General features: G+C 45.5%; 1 protein-coding gene across 2 annotated transcripts in view; it reads left to right on the top strand.

The window, feature by feature from the left end:
• Positions 1-2,609: 2,609 nt before the first annotated feature.
• Positions 2,610-21,915, top strand: part of SRP72 (signal recognition particle 72) — a 46,477-nt gene continuing 27,171 nt past the window's right edge. The window contains exons 1-5 of one of the 2 annotated variants that reach the window (XM_045018740.1): positions 2,610-2,811; positions 11,224-11,344; positions 18,466-18,589; positions 19,487-19,630; positions 20,084-20,195. In XM_045018740.1, the coding sequence (XP_044874675.1) occupies positions 2,625-2,811; positions 11,224-11,344; positions 18,466-18,589; positions 19,487-19,630; positions 20,084-20,195 (688 nt within the window). In that variant the 5' untranslated portion in view covers positions 2,610-2,624. Of the gene's footprint in view, positions 2,812-6,055; positions 6,218-11,223; positions 11,345-18,465; positions 18,590-19,486; positions 19,631-20,083; positions 20,196-21,915 lie in introns of those variants that run through there. The other variant, XM_045018741.1, reaches the window with a different exon arrangement.

Raw genomic sequence — 21,915 nt, 5'->3', positions numbered from 1 at the left:
TATTATAAAGAAAAAGTAAATGCAGCACCTCTGTATTATCAGGATGGAAGGTAATTTTACAGGGTAATAGGATTTAGAACAGAGGATTTGCCCTTTAGGCAAAACTTTAAAGTTACAAAAAACAGGAATAAACCTCCCTCTTAGCATAGGGAAAATTCACAAGCTAAAACAAAATATAATCTAATACATTTCCTTGCTTTATTTACTTTTTTGGTAATCTTAGATGCTTATTTCAGGTAGGGTTTTAGGAGAGGTTTTTTTCCTGCCTGGTCCCTCTCTGTCTCAAGAGAGAACACACACAAAAGAGCACAAACAAAGCCTTCCTCCCCACCCACCCCCATTTGAAAGTATCTTCTTTCCGCATTGGTCCTTCTGGTCAGGTGCCAACTAGGTTAATTGAACCGATAACCCCTTACAGGTAAGTGATTCTGTACCAAGAGGGATTTAACATTACTGCATACATAAAGATTGTTACTCTTCCCTTTATATTTGACAGCTGCCTATTGTAAAAAAAAAAAATAAAAAATTGATTTTAGGTTGCATTTGCAAAAGGATGGAGAGTACAGACTTGTACTTCATGCAATCACCTTGCCTCAAGAAACCACTGAGATGTTTATACAAAAATAGTGGTACAGTGGGTTTACATACCAGAGATTGGAAAGAAAGTGAAGTGTTAACAATGTCAGCATAAAATCAAGCTTCTGAATCAGCCTATTGCAAGTTACTCCTTCAATTAGTATAGCTTTTCTATACTTTTTAGTTATAGTAACAATGTTTAGCATATAGTTCCCTCAAATTTGTCTACTGTGTACAACAAATGATTGAGCAAGTCTAAAACCTCTAAATATAGTCTCTCCCATATTGTCTGTCTGTTTAAAAAATAAGTCAGTGGCAACATTATCTACCAATTTACTATGGAAGTGTTACATGTACCTGTACTGTTATGATTTTAGTGTTCATGGATAATAATCTTGTACCCAGGCATTGCTGCTGAGCTGCAAGTTTAACAAAGAAAGGCTGTTTGTGCCAAAGATATTGTTAAAATCAAGTCCTGTAACAACAGCAAACTGTATGTCATGGTCATTGTGTAGTTTGCCTATTCTTGTCGGAGTGACATTCTGGAAAACATTCCAAAAGGAGCAGTGGGAGCAAAAACCTAATTTGAAACCGTTTCAAGACTGAGCTTGTTATGTTGTTATGATGTTGCCTATGATGGCATGTGGCCCATGTGTGACTGTTATTAGCAAATCTCTTCAAAGGCCAGAGATGGGACACGAGAAGGGAAAAGCTCTGAGTTACCAGAGAATTTTTTCCCAGGTATCTGGCTGATGGGTCTTGCCCACATGCTCAGGGTCTAACAGACTGCTATATCTGGGATTGGGAAGGAATTTCTTCCAGGTCAGGTTGGCAGAGACCCTGGGTTTTTCTTCCTTCCTCTGCAGTGTACGGCATGGGTCACTTGCTTGTTTGAACTAGAGTAAATGGTGGATTCTCTGTTACCTTAAGTTTTAAATCAAGATTTGAGGACTTTAATAACTCAGCCAGAGATTATAAGCCTATTACAGGAATGGGTGAATGAGGTTTTGTGGCCTGTGATATGCAGGAGGTCAGACTAAATAATCATAATAGTCCCTTCAGGCCTTAAAATCTGAGTCTAAGATGTGGGAAGCTGGAATAAGAGCTGCCTCAAGATGATCCCAAATGTGTAAAATCCTGCAGAAGTTTGCTGAGGAAATTTATGGCACAGGTGAAAAATCAAGAACAGACAAAGGAGAGAGGAAATTGTCATGTGGTTGGTGGAAAGCTGCAGGGGGAAGATTGTCAAAAGTTATTAGAATTTTTTAGAATATACCCCATATACTCGTTCATTAGCCCATTCATTTACAAGATGACCCCCCAAGATGGTTAGGTAAAAATGGCAAAAACTGTCTGGCCCTTTCATAAGCCAACCCTGTATTTCAGGGATTGGCAAACTTTGGCTCCTGGCCCATTAGGGTAAGCCGCTAGTGGGCATGGATGTTTTGTTTACCTGGAACATTCACAGGCACAGAGCCCCTCAGCTTCCATTGGCTGGGAATGGCAAACCGCGGACACTGGGAGCTGAGAGCTCCGTGCCTGCAGATGCTCCAAGTAAACAAAATGTCCCAACCTGCCAGCGGCTTACCCTAATGAGACGGGAGCCAAAGTTTTCTGACCCCTGCTATATTTTAAAAGCTGGCATCACAAGAAACACTCTCAAGTTTTGCTAGAATTATCTTAATGTAATCTAATGAAAAACCTGTTATAACTACTGAACAAATATGTATTCACCTTCAAAATTAGTCAATATTTAAAATTAGTAAATGGATATTTAAAACAAGTAACTTCAGAACAATATGAGACTTTAAAAAGTCCTTCAAAGTCTGAATCAGTCTCTGATTCACCAACCAGTTCATTAAACTCTGTTTCAGTCACAGCTGTACCTGCATTGTCATCGTAGATGTCGGCAGTGTCGTCGTCAAACTCAGATTCCTTCTCATCATCAGCCTCTGTTGTGTCATCATCAAATATGACATCTTCTGATTCATCGAGTGAATTGCTGATACAGCATTTCCTAAATGATTTTTTCTGTCATTTCCGAGGGAATGGACACCCATGCATCCTTGACCTACTGGGCAACCAGATTGATTTCGGGCTTCATAAGATTCCCGCCTTTTGTCAACTTCGCCATGCCTGAGCACGTCCGTTCATACCACATTTTGCGTAGCCTGTCTTTAAAGGGTTTGTTCTTCCAGACATCAAGCGGTTGTAGAACTGAAGTTAAGCCTCCAGGTGTTACAGCCAAAGTAGTTTTTCATATTTTTGGCCACATTTTTATAATTGGGTTGTTGAATGTCGACAAAATGGGTACATTGTCACTAGAATTGGAATTCGTCTGTATGCTCTGCAAATGTCGAAAGACAACAAATGCAAGTCAGTAAAGCCATCAGTTTGTTGCATCAGTGGGTTGGTGTACTCGTTTCATGAACCATCATGGTCCCTGTCTTCGTCAGTGAACAAAGATTTTTCATGTCCCAAACGAGCATAGCAGATTTCTTACTCCACACTTTTCCCAGACATTCAATAATCCCACTTTCATCCATCCATCCCTTTTCGTGTGCACGTACAATGACACCAGCAGGAGATTTCATGTTTTTAGGCAAGGTTTTTCTTTTAAAAATAACAGGAGGGAGCTTTGATCCATTTGCCAAACACAATAAAACCACTGTAAAACGGATTTTTTCATGACCAGTGGTTTTAATTAAAACTTTTTTCACCAACACCGGTTACTGTTCTGTTGCTTGGAAGATCGAATGTCATTGGTGTTTCATCCATATTTCCTATTTGTGACAGTTCAAATGCATATTCCTTTTGATATTTTATAATAAACCTTTGGGAAAGATTTGATTTTTTTTTTTCTTCCAGCTCTCTCGGCAGCTTTTGTGCTATCTTTGTTCGCTGACAAAGACAGAGACCATGATGGTTCATGAAACGAGTACACCAATCCGCTGATGCGACAAACATTGATGGCTTTACTGACTTGCATTTGTCGTCTTTTGACATTTGCAGAGCACGCAGATGAATTTCAGTTCTAGTGATAATGTACCCATTTTGTCGACATTCAACAACCCAATTGAGATCTTTCTCTAGCTCAGGAAATTAAGCGTATCTCATTGGACATTTTTTCTTGCTTCTTGGCATGTCTTTTAGTGGTTTATTTTCTCGCCATTCTCTTACTTTCTTCTCATTGATACAGAATTCATGAGCACCGGTGCAATTATTGTTTGCTTCTGCTTATTCAACAACTTTAAGTTAGAACGCTGCATGATAAGCAGACCTTTTGATTTCTCTGTTCATTTTAAATACTAGTATGAATATTATTGTAGTTCTAGATTTTGTAGGACTTTATATAGGAATGTCACCTGCTTTATCACAGTCAAATGATTATTATTCTGTTTATTTCAAAGCAGCCCTGTAGATTGGCAAGTCTGTGGAGATAACAGCTATTTCAATTTTATTATCGATTCCATCAATTCTGCATGTTATATTTTCATATTTGCTTGAGACTTATGAGGTCCATTGGTAGAAATGCACGAAGAGATCACATTACACAGTAGTGAACTGGCACCAGTGCTATAGTACTATCATTCATTGTATTTTTCTGATTGGCTTGTGAATTTTGTGAAATGCATGGGTCAAATGTCATGCAGTTCTGCAGCACTGCTCTTTTAGTATTCCTTTCAAGCTAATCTAGTCCACTAAACAAAGCCTTTGCAACTTTAAAAGGCTGCAGTATTGACATCAATAAATGGGTTGGCAAACCCTTTGGCCTAAGCCAAAGTAAGTCGCTGGTGGGACGTTTTGTTTACTTGAAGCATCTGCAGGCATGGAGCCCCTCAGTTGCCAGTGGCTGCGGTTTGCCATTCCCAGCCAATGGGAGCGGCAAACCATGGCCACAGGGAGCTGAGAGACTCCATGTCTGCAGATGCTCCAGGTAAACAAAACGACACTGTATTAGATATTCAATTAAATGATTCCATAGAGTTTAAAACCATCAAATTTTGGCGTAGACTCATTTATAAGCCAAAATCTATAGGATATTAACTTTCCATTTCAGGGACAAGGATGATCTGAACACAGGGTAGGGACCTACTGAGTTCCGATCCTGGTTCTGTCTATGTTCATATTCTTATTTATATTACCTTAGTGCCTAAGGTCTCATTAGGCTAGATACTGTACAAATATATAGTAAGAGTCCCTACCCTGAAGAGCTTACAACTGAAAGACAAATCAGACAAAGAGTAGAACGGGAAACAGAGGCCCAGTGAGGTGAAATGTTGTGCCCAAGTAGCAAGTCAATGGCAGAGTTAGGATTAGCTCCCAGGTCTTCTGCTTCCCAGTCCACTAACCTATCCACTGGACCATGCTACAATTTCAAGCAATGCATACAGAGCCAAGAAGCAGGTACTATCTGCTTTTCAGTAGGAAAAGAGAGAGATTTAGAGGTTGGCTTTGTGATTGTATAAGTCTCCCTGCCTCAATTTCCCGCTCTGTAAAATGCAGCTAACAATATCTAGCTTATGGTTTTGTAAGTATTTTTCATCTCTCAACATTGATACAGTACTTTCTGAAAAGTTGTCTCCTTTTAATCAATTTTGCAGGTGTGCTTAATAGATATAAATGAAATTTTTGCCAATTTTTGAGAGAAATATTGCCACAAGAGTAGCTATTCTAACTAAAAAGTGATGCAGTGCAAACGTTGAAATCAAATGCATCTTAGATTTTTACAATATTTTCTCTCGAGTTATAGATTTTACAGTCAGAAGGGGCCAATGCATACAGAGAATAGCTGAGAAAGGCACTTCTTATAAACAATGCTACAGAAAGACTAAAGCAGACAGCCATAATGACAAATTAGAGAGGGGATGGAGCTTTCAGCAGGAGTCAAGATGGAATCAAATTCCAGTGTTCCTGAAAGTTCAGGAGGGATTCAGCACCTGCTCTGTAGTTTCATTCAACCCATTAGAAACAGGGCAGAACGAAAACTTCTGATCCGGATCTAAACTTTCCCTAAGTGCCTTGTTTGAAGCAAAGACGGGCTGGAGGCCCACTACCCTACCCCAGCTCACAAAGCTGGCTCTAGCCATAAGACGCTGGAAACTATTGTGTTACTAGGCCCTAGAGGTAACAAACGCTGCTGTCCAGCACCGGTCAGATGCCTGTAGCTCTCCCTTGATGCAAGTCTTGTTCTGAACCTTTTAAAGTTCCTGGGCCAGACGGTGCCTAAACGAGTCCTGCCCCGCGGGAGCCAACGCAGGCCGGGTTGGTAACAGAGCGCAGGCCATGAGCCTGGGACACGAGCGCTGCCGGGCGCTTCCCGCGAAGCCGCGACGCCAGTGGGCGAGCGCGCGCTGGTTGCAGCGGCGGGGTAGGCCGGAGGGGGGCGCGCTCCCTGGGCCTGAGGTGGGGCTCGAGCCAGCCCCGCCCCCGCACCGCGCGTGTATAGCCCCGGTCCCGCCTCCCTGCGGGCACGCGTCAGCTTCCGGGGGAAAGGTGACGAGCCGCCCCCCGTCTCTCCCCGTTCACAAGATGGCGGCGGCGGCGGGCGGCGCGGGGACGGCGGCCGCGCTGTGGAGCGAGGTGAATCGGAGCGGCCAGAACGGAGACTTCGGCCGCGCGCTCAAGTCCGTCAATAAGCGTGAGTCCCGCGCGCGCGCAGCTCTCCCCCCCCTCCCCGCGCGGGTGGGATGGGCCGGTCCGCGCGCCTCCGCCAGCCTGGGTGGGCCGGTCCGAGCCGAGCCGCGCGCAGGGCGGCGCGTGGGGGGGGGGCCGCGGCCCCCCCCCCCCGTGCAGCGCCCGGCTGATACCGGTTGTGGGGGGCCGGGACCTGCCCCGCGCGCGGGGATGGGCAGCGCTGCCGGCCCCCGGCCCGGTGCCGCCCGCTGGGCAGGCAGGTGCCCCATATGCCTACGTGTGACGAGCTCGCCGGGCTCCGGCTGTCTCGGGAGGGAGGGAGGGCAGTGCCCGCGGAGCGGCTACCCGGCTTGGCGAGATGGCCCGCAGCGGCGGCGCTCGGCCTCGGCCCTCTGCGCCCCTTGCAGCAGGCCCCGGGCTCTGGTGGACCCCCCCCCCCCCCCCCCCCCCCCCCCCCCCCCCCCCCCCCCCCCCCCCCCCCCCCGTTTCACCTCACTTACCAGCTACTGGCGGGCAGCGTCAGACCACGGCTGGAGCCTCGCTGAAACACTGCGGAGTTCCTCACGACATGGCAGTTCGTGCTGACTTGGCTGGGGCCTGTGAGTTGCCTGGTTTCAGAACAGGCTGCATATCTAGCGCGGCTGATTTACTCCCCTCCCCCTAAAGATCCCTGCGCACCCCTCTGATTGCCAACAACTGGCCGTGAGCACCCGGCTGCGTTCCCAGGCCTCTGCTTCTTAAAAGGCAGCACAACCATAACAAAGGCAGGGAGAGCCTGTTACCCTCCATGCCTGGTGCTTGGGACCCTCCAGCCTGAGGTTTGACATGACTGAACAAAGAATAAGAGAGCCCGTTTGCCCAATAACTTTTACAAAATTCCAGCTATATAAGCATGTAGCACCATTAGCAGGGAAGTCTCCTAAGATGTGGCTCTGTGCTAGATAGTATAGTCTAGCTCAGCAGTTTTCAAACTTTTTGAGCTGAGCCCCTCTTTGAGTTAAAATTTTCAGGTGTGCGCCCCCCCCCCCGCCATCCTTGACAAAAAAGGGTGAGGTGGAGGTGGCACTCCCTCTCCCAGTTATAGAATCACAGAATATCAGGGTTGGAAGGGACCTCAGGAGGTCATCTAGTCCAACCCCCTGCTCAAAGCAGGACCAATCCCCAGCTAAATCATCCCAGCCAGGGCTTTGTCAAGCCTGACCTTAAAAACCTCTAAGGAAGGAGATTCCACCACCTCCCTAGGTAACCCATTCCAGTGCTTCACCACCCTCCTAGTGAAAAAGTTTTTCCTAATATCCAACCTAAACCTCCCCCTCTGCAACTTGAGACCATTACTCCTTGTTCTGTCATCTGCCACCACTGAGAACAGTCTAGATCCATCCTCTTTGGAACCCCCTTTCAGGTAGTTGAAAGCAGCTAACAAATCTCCCCTCATTCTTCTCTTCTGCAGACTAAACAATCCCAGTTCCCTCAGCCTCTCCTCATACATCATGTGCTCCAGCCCCCTAATCATTTTTGTTGCCCTCCGTTGGACTCTTTCCAATTTTTCCACATCCTTCTTGTAGTGTGGGGCCCAAAACTGGACACAGTACTCCAGATGAGGCCTCACCAGTGTCGAATAGAGGGGAATGATCACATCCCTCGATCTGCTGGCAGTGCCCCTACTTATACAGCCCCAAATGCCGTTACCCTTCTTGGCAACAAGGGCACACTGTTGACTCCTGTCCAGCTTCTCGTCCACCGTAACCCCTAGGTCCTTTTCTGCAGAACTGCTGCCTAGCCACTCGGTCCCTAGTCTGTAACAGTGAATGGGATTCTTCCGTCCTAAGTGCAGGACTCTGCACTTGTCCTTGTTGAACCTCATTATATTTCTTTTGGCCCAATCCTCTGATTTGTCTAGGTCCCTCTGTATCCCATACCTACCCTCCAGCGTATCAACCACTCCTCCCAGTTTAGTGTCATCTGCAAACTTGCTAAGGGTGCAGTCCACGCCATCCTCCAGATCATTAATGAAGATGTTGAACAAAACCGGCCCCAGGACTGACCCTTGGGGCACTCCGCTTGATACCGACTGCCATCTAGACATCGAGCCGTTGATCACTACCCGTTGAGCCCGAAGATCTAGCCAGCTTTCTATCCACCTTATAGTCCATTCATCCAGCCCATACTTCTTTAACTTGCTGGCAAGAATACTGTCGGAGACTGCATCAAAAGCTTTGCTAAAGTTAGGGAATAACACATCCACTGCTTTCCCCTCATCCACAGACCCAGTTATCTCCTCATAGAAGGCAATTAGGTTAGTCAGATATGACTTGCCCTTGGTGAATCCATGCTGACTGTTCCTGATCACTTTCCTCTAAGTGCTTCAGAATTGATTCCTTGAGGACCTGCTCCATGATTTTTCGAGGGACTGAGGTGAGACTGACTGGCCTGTAGTTCCCCGGATCCTCCTCCTTCCCTTTTTTAAAGATGGGCACTACATTAGCCTTTTTCCAGTCATCCAGGACCTCCCTGATGGCCATGAGTTTTCAAAGATAATGGCTAATGTCTCTGCAATCACATCCGCCAACTCCTTTAGCACCCTCAGATGCAGCGCATCCGGCCCCATGGATTAGTGCTCATCCAGCTTTTCTAAATAGTCCCAAACCACTTCTTTCTCCACAAATGGCTGCTCACCTCCTCCCCACGCTGTGCTGCCCAGTGTAGTAGTCTGGGAGCTGACCTTGTTCGTGAAGACAGAGGCAAAAAAATCATTGAGTACATTAGTTTTTCCACATCCTCTGTCACTAGGTTGCCTCCCTCATTCAGTAAGGGGCCCACACTTTCCTTGACTTTCTTGTTGCTAACATAACTGAAGAAACCCTTCTTGTTACTCTTAACATCTCTTGCTAGCTGCAACTCCAAGTGTGATTTGGCCTTCCTGATTTCACTCCTGCATGCCTGAGCAATATTTTTATACTCCTCCCTGGTCATTTGTCCAATCTTCCACTTCTTGTAAGCTTCTTTTTTGTGTTTAAGATCAGCAAGGATTTCACTGTTAAGCCAAGCTGGTCACCTGCCATAATACTATTCTTTCTACACATCGGGATGCTTTGTTCCTGCAACCTCAATAAGGATTCTTTAAAATACAGCCGGCTGAAGCCCAAGCTGCCTGACATCGCCACCCACCCACCCAAATGTTCCTCCAGGCCCCCCACAGTTTGAAAACCATCTCAAGTGACATTCATTACATCACATCTTACTGTATTGAGAACCTCTCCATCTACAGTCCTCGGCTCCCAGGATCCTGATTCTGCAATTCGGTCTGTGTAGGCAGAACTTCATCAGTCTCAGTTAGGCATTGCATGTTCTTAGAAGCCTGCCTGCATGGACCTGATTTTACGATCAGGGACCCAGTGTCATGTAGGTCCCATGAGGGTAATGCTGGTGCTCAGGCAGCTGGTTTTCTGTGACCACTGCTTTTCATGCTGACTTGTTTAGTTCTATTCTTTCCTAGGGCTCCCCTCATCTTTTCATTTATCCACTTGTTCGTAACTTACACTTAGATTGTAAGGTCTTCCAGGCAGGGATTGTCTCTCTTGTGTTTCTACAGTGCCCAGCACAATGGGGCCCTGGGTTATAGGCTCTACAGTAATACAAATAATAAAGAAAAGCATCTACAGTACAGTAGCAAGTTGCAGATTATATTTTATTGAGTAGTAATATTATGTGAACAGTTCCATTGCTAAAGTATGATGTGGCTTCATAAATCCACTGGTTTGCAATCAGGCTAACCTTGGTAAGAGAGAGGAAAAGGGGGAAAACTGATGGAAGGAGAAACAAGAGATGAAGGATGCATATTTAAGCCCTAGTCCTGCATCAGAGGCTGTAGTTTGATTGTGTTTAGGATGTAGTTTGGTTAAGTTTAGCTATGTGGCCTAGATAAGATTCCCGAAGAGCCTGACGTTTTCTAAGTGTTAAATTCACCTTGTTCTGTCTCCATAAATGTATTAGAATTCGGATTCTTGTAAGTTCGGTAGGCGTTCCCATAAGCTTTGTCAAATCAGAGTTTGGGATTGTTGAGTGGCACCCAGGGAGCTTCAGCCCTGTGAGATTTCGGTCTGGTGGAAGGAGCCTTGGTCTGTGTGTGCAGGTTTGGAAGCAGCTGACCTATGGCTAACTGGAGTTTGGACAATCAGGATTGAAGGGTGTTGTCATATGACTGTTAGACTACACCACTTTAGATACCAAACCGAGGGTGGTATAGGGAAAGAGCATGTACTTTTCTCTTTCACATGTTTTGGGGGGAAGGAGTGGAACTGTTTTTTTTCCCCCCCTAGTCGAACTGTCAACAATTAATGTTGTATGACAAAAATACAAACTATGTTCCAAATTTTTCCCTACTATCTTTCCCCGGTAGCAAATCTCTGAGTCCTGAAATTAATCCTCTTGTCGATCTGGACTTGCTCTGTTTTTTCCTCAGTGCGCTTGCCCTTTTGTTCCTGAGTAGAGATTGCAGAATTGATGATGCCCAGTTCTTGAGAACCTGCTAGTCAGGCTTTGACCTCTGGTCTGCAGAGTGACGTGCGAGTGCAGTAACCCTGGTGCTATCTAGCCCTCGGACACTTTCACACTTAGCTGACATCAGGGCTTGGTCTACGCTAAAAAAAATTCTATTAGTATAACTGGCAATTAATTGTATAATTTATGTATTTATTCTTACCTGTAATACTGGTATAAACCCTACTGTGGAGGCGGTTTTACCAGTATAAAGGTATTTTATACTGGTATAGCCTTTGTTCCCTAAACCAGAATGAGCTATACCAGTATAAGTACTTTTATACCACTCTACTTGCATCCACTCCAGGGGTTTTTGGCCACTTCTACCTCACTGGGATTGTTAAAGCAGGTCAGCTTTCTAGTCTAGACAAGGTCTGAGACATTGTCTGGATTTTAATTTGACGGACTCTGTTTTTAATGGGAAGTAGGAATGGAGTTAGAGATTGTGATAACTCTCTTTGCTTCCCCAAGTGTTGCAGATCAACAAGGATGATGTGACTGCCCTTCACTGCAAAGTGGTCTGTCTCATTCAGAATGGAAGCTTCAAGGAAGCCCTAGGTGTAATCCACACCCACACCAAAGTGTTAACCAGGTGAGTGGTAGCTCCAGAGGCTCCTGCAAAGGAAAAAAGCACAAGCTCCAGGAAGCTGCTAGTCTAGGTAGGAGGGTGATGCTGGTGGGCAATGGCTGTTGCTGAAGTTTTCAGTGCTTCACATGCTTAACTTTAGGCTTGGTCTACACTACACAGGTCGACGTAAGGGAGCGTATGTCAACCTAACTATGTCAGTGTACACACCACAGCCCTGCTCCCGCCAATGTAAGTGCCCTACTACACCGACACAACTCCACCTCCATTAAAGGTGTAGGCTTTATGATGGTGTAGTTATGGCGACATAGCATCTGTGTAGACACTGCATTCCTTATATCTGCTGTTGGCTGTCATACAGTGGAGCTTTGAAATTGACAAGGAAGCTGGCTCCTGGCTCCCTTACTGGGCTGCTGGCAGGTCTCTGCTCCAAGCCGGGCTGCCACCTGAGCTCCCTGTTCCCCTCTGGGAGCCCTGCTGCCCTCCAGGATCCCAGCTCCCCACTGGCAATCTGGCAGGTGACCGGATTCTGGGTGCGATCTACTTCCCAGAGGTGAGAAGCCTTGGGTGACTTTCCCCCCACTCCTGACTGGGAGCATGGAGGCAAGAAGCCTTGGGGGGCAGCTGGGGTTCCAGTGTGGAGCTGTGTGGAGAGCTGAGAGCTGCTGCCCTCCACACTGCCCCTCTCCAGTCAATGGAAGCACTCCTGGTGAGGATGCGCACCACTGACAGAAAGTAGTGTGAACATCAGCCACCACAGTAATTACTGTGGTGGCTGTAAGTCAACCTAACACAGGTCGACGTAAGATTGTAGTGTAGACATGCCCTTACTCTCATAAGCACTCCTGTTGAAGACAGTGGAACTGCTCAGATGAATAAAGTTCAGAATGTGCATAAGTGTTCCCAAGACTGTGGCCCATACCTCTCCTTATCTCCATTTTCCCTTCTGTGAAATGGCAGTGATAAATGTTACCTTCCTGCCTCACAGGGCTGTTTGCAGCCTAGTGTCTGTGCAGTGGCTTAAGATGAAAACTGCTATATAAGAACTCTCTATTAGCAAAACTAATGTATATACTGTCAGAGTCACTTCCCTATGGGAAAGAAAGAAGTATGCATGGAGGGAAAGGCTGTAGAACTGATTATTGTTGTAATACCAGCGTAGACACTAAAAGTATGTTCTCATATTCCTTATTTATAACCACTAATGTGAATGTAAAGAAATCAATCTAGATTTTAGTCTTAATTCCTTGCCTCTTTGAACACTCATAACTCAAATAACAAAGCAACTTTCATTCCGTTTGTGTAAAAAATAAATAAATAATATATATATATATATATACACACACATACATATACATACACATACTTGTGAGGACTGGGAGAACCTCATGGGAAATTACCTGTCAGGTGTGATGGTAGTGGATCGCATGAGACACGTAGATAGCCTTATAGATATGCTGGGATGGGGTTGGTGGTTGTGGTACATATAGGTACCAAAGACATAGGGAAAAGAGGCCAAATGTAGGCTGTTAGGTAAGAGATTAAAGTCCAGGGTCTCCATGGTAGCATCCTCTGAAATGCTTCTAGTTTCACATGCCAGGCCAAGCAAACAAGCAGAATTGCAAGGTCTCAATGTGCAGATTAGACAAAGGTGTAGGAAGGACGGGTTTAGGTTTATTAGAAACTGGGGAACCTTTTGTGAAGGAGTGGCCTATACAGGAAGGATGGGCTCCACCTACACCAAAATGGAACTAGACTGCTGGCATATAAATTAAAAAAAGGGTAGTACAGGATTTTTTAAACTAAGGGCTAAGAGAAAGCCAACAGGTGCAGAGGAGCACACAGTTTGGGCAGAGTCATACCTTAGGAATGATGAGGGAGATATCTTGCCAGCAAGTTAAAGAAGTCTGGGCTGGATGAATGGACGGTAAGGTGGATAGAAAACTGGCTAGATGGTCGGGCTCAACGGGTAGTGATCAATGGTTCCATGTCTAATTGGCAGCCGGTATCAAGTGGAGTGCCCCAAGGGTCGGTGCTGGGGCCGGTTTTATTCAATATCTTCATTAACAATCTGGAGGATGGTGTGGACTGCACCCTCAGCAAGTTTGCAGATGACACTAAACTGGGAGGAGTGGTTGATACGCTGGAGGGTAGGGCTAGGATACAGAGGGACCTAGACAAATTAGAGGATTGGGCCAAAAGAAATATGATGAGGTTCAACAAGGACAAGTGCAGAGTCCTGCACTTAGGACGGAAGAATCCCATGCACTGCTATAGACTAGGGACCGAATGGCTGGGCAGCAGTTCTGCAGAAAAGGACCTAGGGGTTACGGTGGACGAAAAGCTGAATATGAGTCAACAGTGTGCCCTTGTTGCCAAGAAGGCTAATGGCATTTTGGGTTGTATAAGTAGGGGCATTTCCAGCAGATCGAGGGACGTGATCATTCCCCTCTATTCAGCACTGGTGAGGCCTCATTTGGAGTACTGTGTCCAGTTTTGGGCCCCACACTACAAGAAGGATGTGGATAAATTGAAGAGAGTCCAGTGGAGGGCAACAAAAATGATTAGGGGGCTGGAGCACATGACTTATGAGGAGAGGCTGAGGGAACTGGGATTGTTTAGTCTGCAGAAGAGAAGAATGAGGGGGGATTTGATAGCTGCTTTCAACTACCTGAAAGGGGGTTCCAAAGAGGATGGATCTAGACTGTTCTCAGTGGTAGAAGATGACAGAACAAGGAGTAATGGTCTCAAGTTGCAGAGGGGGAGGTTTAGGTTGGACATTAGGGAAAATTTTTTCACTAGTAGGGTGGTGAAGAACTGGAATGGGTTATCTAGGGAGGTAGTGGAATCTCCTTCCTTAGAGGTTTTTAAGGTCAGGCTTGACAAAGCCCTGGCTGGGATGATTTAGTTGGGTTTGGTCCTGCTTTGAGCAGGGGGTTGGACTAGATGACCTCCTGAGGCCCCTTCCAACCCTGAGATTCTATGATCTATATTCTAGTAAAGAGGATAGGTAAGAAATTGGGAAAGTACAGGTAGGAACTAGTGAGAAACAGTCAAATGAAATAGAATTCCATTAAAAAATAACACGTGAAGACAAAATGTATAAGTGCTTATATACAAATGCAAGGAGTTTAAATACTAAGATCAGTGAGCTAGAATGCCTGTCAATAGAAGAGGATGTTGCTATAACAGACATAATGGAAACTTGGTGTAATGACGACAATGGGACCGGGTAGCACCAGAGTACAAAATATATAGGAATGCAGAGTAGGTTGTGCTGGTGGACGGGTGGCACTATATGTGGGTAAAAAAGTCTAGAGCCAAGTACAGCAAAAATCTTTTTTCTTTTTCTTTTTTCAAATCTCTGTGAATAGAATCTCTGTGGATAGAAATTCCATGTTTGAATAAAAAGCGTCTAGCACAAGGGTGGGCAAACTTTTTGGCCCGAGGGCCACATCGGGGTTGCGCAACTGTATGGAGGGCTGGATAGGGAAGGCTGTGCCTCCCCAAACAGCCTGGCCCCCGCCCCCATCTGCCCCTTTCCACTTCCCGCCCCCTGACTGCCTCCCGCAGAATCCCTTACCCATCCAAACCCCCCCTGCTCCTTGTCCCTTGTCTGCCCTGACCCCTATTCACACCCCTGCCCCCTGATAGCCCCCCCAGGACTCTCACCCCCTACCCAACCACCCTCTGCTCCTTGTCCCCTGGCCACCCCCTCCCGGGATCCCCTACCCATAACTGCCCCCCCAGGATCCAACCCCCCCCCCGCTCCCTGTCCCCTGACTGCCTTCCTGACCCCTATCTACATCCCTGCCCCCTGACAGCCCCCCCCCCCCGGGACTCCCACTCCCAACCCTCCCTGTTCCCCATCCCCTGACTGCCCCCCCAGAACCTCTGTCCCCACTTCCTTACCCAGCCTCCCTGCCCCCTTACCAGCAGCAGGAGCTCGCAGCCGCGACACCCAGCCAGAGCCAGCTGTGCTCCCCACGCTGCCCAGCGGGAGTGGCAGGCCAGAGCATGACCCGTGCGTCGGCATGGCTGCAGGGGATGGGGGGATTGTGAGGGAGGGGCCGGAGACTAGGCTCCCCGGCCGGGAGCTCAGGAGCCAGGCAGGACAGTCCCATGGGCTGGATGTGGGCTGCGGACTGTAGTTTGCCCACGTCTGGTCTAGCAGTAGGATTATACTTCTGACCACCTGACAGTGATCGTGAAATGCAGAGGAAGTCAGAGATTTCAAAAGCAGAAGGCGCAATAATAATAAAGGGTGATTTCAACTGTCCTCATATTGACAGAGTAAATGTTACCTCATGATGCAGAGACACAATTTCTGGACTCCATAAACAGCTGCTTCTTGGAGCAGCTAGTCCTGGAACCCAGAAACACAGTGTCAGTTCTTGATTTAGTCCTACGGTGAGCACATCAGATTTGTTGCCCAAAAAGAACAGTTCTGAAGTTCTGTCCTGCATTCATGTGTCAGTAGAAGAAGTTTCAGAACAAATTGATAAATTAAATGGTAATAAGTCCCCGAGACCAGATGGGATTCATTCAAGAGTTCTGAAGGAACTCAAATGTGAAATTGCAGAACTCCTAACTGTAGTATATAATCTATTGCTGAAACAAACCTCTGTATGAGATGATTGGATGGTAGCTAATGTAACACTGATTTGACAAGTTCCCTTACCAAAGGCTCTTAAGCAAAGTAAGCAGTCATGGGATAAGAGAGAAGGTTGTCCTCATGGATTAGTAACTGGTTAAAAGATAAAAAACAAAGGGTAGGACTAAATGGTCAGTCTTCACTATGGAGAGGGATGAACAGCAGGGTTCCCCAAGGAACTGTACTGGGACATGTGCTGTTCAATATATTCATTAATGAGCTGGAAAAAAGGGTGAACAGTGAGGTGGCAAAGTTTGCGGATGATACAAAATGATTCAAGATAGTTAAATCCCAAGAAGACTGTGAAGAATTACAAAGGGATCTCACAAAACTGGGTGACTAGGCAACAAAATGGCAGATGAAATTCATTGATAAGTGCAAGTAATGCACATTAGAAAAAATAATCCCAAGAACACACAATGAGTGGATCTAAATTAACTGTTCCCACTCAAAAAAGAGCTCTTGGAATCAACAGTGGTGAAAAAGACTAGCAGTATATTTGGAATTATTTATAAAAGGGATAGAAAATAAGACACAAAATATCATAATGCCTCTATATAAATCTATGGTGCTCCCACACCTTGAATACTGTGTTCAGTTTTGGGTGCCCCATCTCAAAAAGGATATAGTGGAACTGGAAAAGGTTCAAAGAAAGGCAACAAAGATGATCCAGGATATGGAACAGCTTCCATATGAGGAGAGGCTAAAAAGATTAGGGCTGTTCATCTTAGAAAAGAGATGACCAAGTGGGGATATGCTAGAGGTGTATAAAATCATGAATGGTGTGGAAAAAGTGAATAGAGAAGTGTCATTTATCGTTACCCACAATATAAAAACCAGGGGGTCGCTCAATGAAATTAATAGGCAGCAGGTTGAAAACAAACAAAAGGAAATACTTCACACAGCGCACAACTAACCTGTGGAACTCATAGCAATGGGATGCTATGATGGCCAAAAGTATAACTGGATTCAAAAATAGAGAAGTTCATGGAGGGTGGGTCTATCAGTGGCCATTAGCCAAGATGGTTAGGGATGCAGCCCCATCCTCAGGGTGACCCTGAACTTCTGACTGCCAGATGCCAGGAGTAGCGGTCAGAGGGTTATAGATGGCAAGCCCTCTGGGGATGATGTTTTGTTTTGTTGCATTTGCTCAGGAAATAGATGTTGCTATTAAGTTTTGCTTCCTTGTTCTTCGTGTTGAGGTGTTTCTGTTTCAGGCGGCCAACTTCAATATCTTCCAGTGTTGTATGCAGTGTAGTTATAGCTGTGTCAGTTCCAGAATATTTGACATCTAATATCCTGGGACTGACAATGCTACAACGACGCTGCATAGAAGTCAGGAGTGGAAGACAGGTGTATTTCTCCAATTTCCCTGTTCTGTACGCTCCCATTGAAGCTCTGATCACTGTTGGAGACAGGATATGAGCTAGATGGACCATGGGTCTGACCCAGTATGGCCGTTCTTATGAAACTGAAGTTTTTTGCTCAACCACTGAATTGTGTATTCTCCAGAGCAAAGAAAGTTCTTTATCACAATTGATACGTCCGTTCTGATTAATTCATTGGGGCTATCGTGACCAGGATCATGTTTTAATCTTTTTATTACTATTCCATCCTTGTATTCCCCCCCAGAAATGTTTAGAGTGCAGAAAACATTTAAATAAAACATGAACATGGACAAACCTCTCTCACAGCATCTGTGCTAAAGTCACAGTAAGTTGTTAGTCCCTTCTTTTTGTTTTCACTCAACCTGATCAATAATTTGCTGGGGAAATATATACTGGACTCCTTTTAAATAAAAACTACCCGGTCAGTGTATATTAAGGCTTGCTGGTGTCAACAGTGCCCTTTTAGGTCTGACTCAACCTAACAGTTTTGCCATGGGTTCTCCCTTGTAATTGTCATGTTTCTCGACAGCTTTCATTGCTTAGCATCAGATTTGGGGTTTATAGTTTAGGAGAGATTGTGTCATCACGTTTGCTCTGTCTGCAAGAACTGAATATCTGTATCTTTGGGTTGTAGTGATACCCCTTTCTGCATGCAGCAGCGACCAATCCTGTTTTCCTTCATTGATTATTCAGTGAATCTTTTCATTTTTCTACCTTAGAAAAGTATGTATACAAAAAATAAACACCAATCTGCACATCCTGGAGATTTTGATGCCATGAAGTGGTGATCTAGGGTACTGAGGAGTCTGAATTGGTTTAGCTAATTTAGATTCTTCTTTGGGGTAGGGCTTTTCTATTCCCCTCCTTTCTACGAAAACATGTTTTAGGTACTGTCACTGCTCAATAGAGAAATAATTAAATAGCCTGGTGCCAACACATGCTGTTCTGCCTCTAACAACATGGTAGTCTTATAAGAGTAATTATGGATGCTTAAATAAGGGTTCATGGCTCTCCTGGGAGGCAAATGTTGTAGAATGAGTGCTGTGGTGATGCACCTGCCATCACTCTCTGCCTTGTTTTCGCAGTGACTCTATCACCTTTGAGAAGGCGTACTGCGAGTACAGGTTGAACAGAATTGAAAATGCCCTGAAGACCATTCAGAGTGCCAGCCAGCAGACAGACAAACTGAAGGAGCTTCATGGACAAGTGGTAATTACTGCTTTGGAAACTCGGTATCTATCATTCAAGAGCCCTCTGCTTTGTGAGGGTGGAAAAAAATCAGAGAGAAACTTTTCTCCCCCTCAGTTGTGATTTAATAAACGGTTATGTTCTGGGTGAAAACCCTGGTGAAATCAGTGACAAAACTCCCACTGGCTTCACTGGGGCTTAGGATTTCACCCTCTCTTCTAGTTAGCCGGGGTATCCCAAACCGTCAGTGTGGGCAGATAGCGCCATCCTTTCACTTGTTGGCTCATTAATCTTCCCCCACTTCCATCCATTTCAGCTTCTAATGAATCACATTCCTCTGTTCTGGAAAGTGGGGTAGTTTGCTGGAAGCCACTGAACCAAAATGTGCCTGTGCAGCCGTACAGTTGGCCACCTTCCTTCTCCCCAGGGCTAGAATGAAGTGATTTGCTTGATTTCCATCAGCCAGGGAAGTGGGCAGTCCTGAGGAGAGTGCTTTACTTTCCACTCTGTGAGCCAGGCCAGCTCTTGGTTTAGGATCTAGTTCTGCACATGCTTCATGCATATAGCTCTGTGACATCAGGAGCAGCTAGCTGTGTGTGAAACGACACAAGGATGGGCTTCCTTGGAGCATCAGGATTGAAAAGAGGAAGAGAAAAGGCTTTTCCTCCTCCTTTTGTTTCCACAGTTGATTAGAATGATCCCAATGTGTTGAAGAAACAGTTGTTTGCTGTAAACAATGCTTGAAAGGTGGTCATTTAATTTGCTCCCTGGCGAGGTGCTAAAGACTGCCATGAAGATCCTGGCAGAGACCATAATCAACTCTATTTTCCCAAGTAAATTCTGCATTAGACATTACAGCACTTGTTCAGCTGTCTCTAGTTGTGGATGCCAATGTGCAGGGCAATGTCTCTTTTTCAGTTGTATAGGTTGGAGCGCTATGATGACTGCTTAGCCGTGTATCGGGATCTCATCCGGAACTCCCAAGACGACTATGAAGAAGAAAGGAAAACCAACCTTTCTGCAGTGGTTGCAGCGCAGAGCACATGGGAGAAAGTGGAGCCAGTGAGTGTGTGTGCATGTGCACACATCTGGGAGAGATTGTTCCCCCTTCCACCTTGCCAATTCTCTGTCTGCGTAAACAGCCTGGACAGCTCCCCTGAGGTCTAATCTGATTCTCTCCAGTTCCTAAGAACAGGGCTGCTCTACAGCTAGGAGTTGGATAGCTCCATTGCAGATTCCCCTTTGGCTTTGTCCCGCAGCGTAAGGGGAAGACCACTCATGGCTTTTTAGACAACATATGTCCTCTCAAGATCACCTTCATGTGCGGATTTCATAATGAATCTTCTGTTGTATATTAATCTAAGAAGTTGGCATGTTTGCTAAAAGCTATGATTTGTGTCTGTAGTAATCCTATAAAAGTGGCTTTAAACAAATGTGTTTAGATTATAATCCAAAATTAGGCTATATTTAATTTGTCTTTCAAGCATTTAACCCAATCATTTCACTCCATGTCAGGAAGATCTGGGCCTCCAAGAAGCTACCTATGAGCTGTGTTATAATGCTGCATGTGCATTGATTGGGCAAGGCAGGCTGAATGAGGCAATGGAAAACCTACAGAAAGCAGAAGGTAAAAACATGGGGGTGTGTTAGATCTCTCTGTCACTCATTCTTTGTAAACACATTTAGAGAGAGAACAAGAATTTGATTCTGGATTGAAAGTGGGATTGGACAGCTGTAGGGTTCTTCTATTACAGTTTCCATAGTGTGTTTGCCAAGAATGGTTGGGACTTGGTAGCACTTAATATTCCTTAAATAACTTTTATTATATCAGTAACTTTTAGCTATTGTAGATCAAACTGTTTTCTTATCTGCAATTCCCATGTGGTACATAGCTTTTCAATCTGTAGCTCTCCGCTTGCTTTCCAGATATGTATAGTTTATTGTTTTGCCATCATTTTACAGCAGCAAACTGTATATAACATCTCAGTCTTCCCTCCCAACTGGTATTTAATTCCTGAGTGCAGTTTGGTATGTGTGTATAATTTTGACAGTGCAATCTCTTCAGATTGGCAGAAGTTTTAAAAGTCCTAGATAGTCATTGTTTTATGAGTGTACTGAAGACTGTAGAGTGCAGTAATGTTCTGAGTTGGGGATTGCCCTATCGAGTGTACTAACTTTCATTTTTCACATTCAGAAAGACTGGTTTTATTAGTGTTCTATTTCAGTCTGTCCAATAGTATGTGTAGGAAGGAGAATAAAAGTTTAAAGTAGAAGTTGAAAGTATCAAAGAGGAATCAAGTTACAGGCCTTAGGTTTAACATCAACAGCTGCAAAACTGAAAAGCTTTGAACTCCCTTATGTTCTCTTATTAAGCAGACTAAATATGTTATAGGTGCAGCCAGCAATACCATCAATACTTCAAGCTACCCAACACTTGTCATTGTAAGGCCCTGTTTTCAGTTGCTTATAACTTTGCCAGACTATAGTCATTCAGAAGTTTTCCAGGCCAGGTGCTTGCCTCAGGCCTGGCATTTTTGGAAAACCTCAGTATAAACAGTTCAGCCATTTGCAAGAAGGAGTGTTAGAAAAAATACCTTCTTCTTCGAGTGATTGCTCATATCAATTCCAGTTAGGTGTGTGCGCGCGCCGCAGGCATGGAAGTCGGAAACTTTTTCCCTAGCAGCTACCCGTCAGGCCGGCTGGGGAGTCCCCTGGAGTGGCACTGATATGGCGTTCTATATAAGACCCTGCTGGCCCGACCCCCCCTTCAGTTCCTTCTTACCGCCAGTGTCAGTTGTTGGAACAGTGGTCTCTTGGTTTCTCAAGTGCTCCACTAATCCCTGGTTTATCTTAATTGTTGTTACTTAATTGTTAGCAGTTAGTGTTAAGTGTTTTTCTCTGTAGTGTTATAAGTGTAGCTTAGTAGTTGAGGGCAGTTTAGCACTAATCAACTGCCCTGCAGGGTGACCCCCACGACTCCTGCCTTAGGTGTCTGGGGGAGGGCCATCAGGCTGACAAGTGTAAAATCTGTAAGGCTTTCAAGCCATGGGCAAGAAAAGAGAGGGAAATTCGACTCAAGCAACTCCTCGTGGAGTCTGCATTGATGCCTCTCAAGATGTGGGCCCGAGCGCCTGGGTGCGCAGTGCTTCCCCAGCGGTGCCGATTGTGGCGCCACAGAAGATCCCGTGCCCACCTCGGGACCGACGATCTCCCAGGCCCCAGAAACGCCCACCTTGGCACTGTTCCCATTCCCCGGTTGCTGGAAAGAAGCAAGCCCTGGGAGGACCCTTCGTTAGGGTCGAAGCAGTTGTTCCGGCCCTGACTGAGCAATATGACAGCCCAGCACA

Source organism: Mauremys mutica, chromosome 5, assembly GCF_020497125.1.
Source record: "Mauremys mutica isolate MM-2020 ecotype Southern chromosome 5, ASM2049712v1, whole genome shotgun sequence".
NCBI lineage: Eukaryota > Metazoa > Chordata > Testudines > Geoemydidae > Mauremys > Mauremys mutica.
This window is presented reverse-complemented; position numbering and strand designations above follow the sequence as displayed.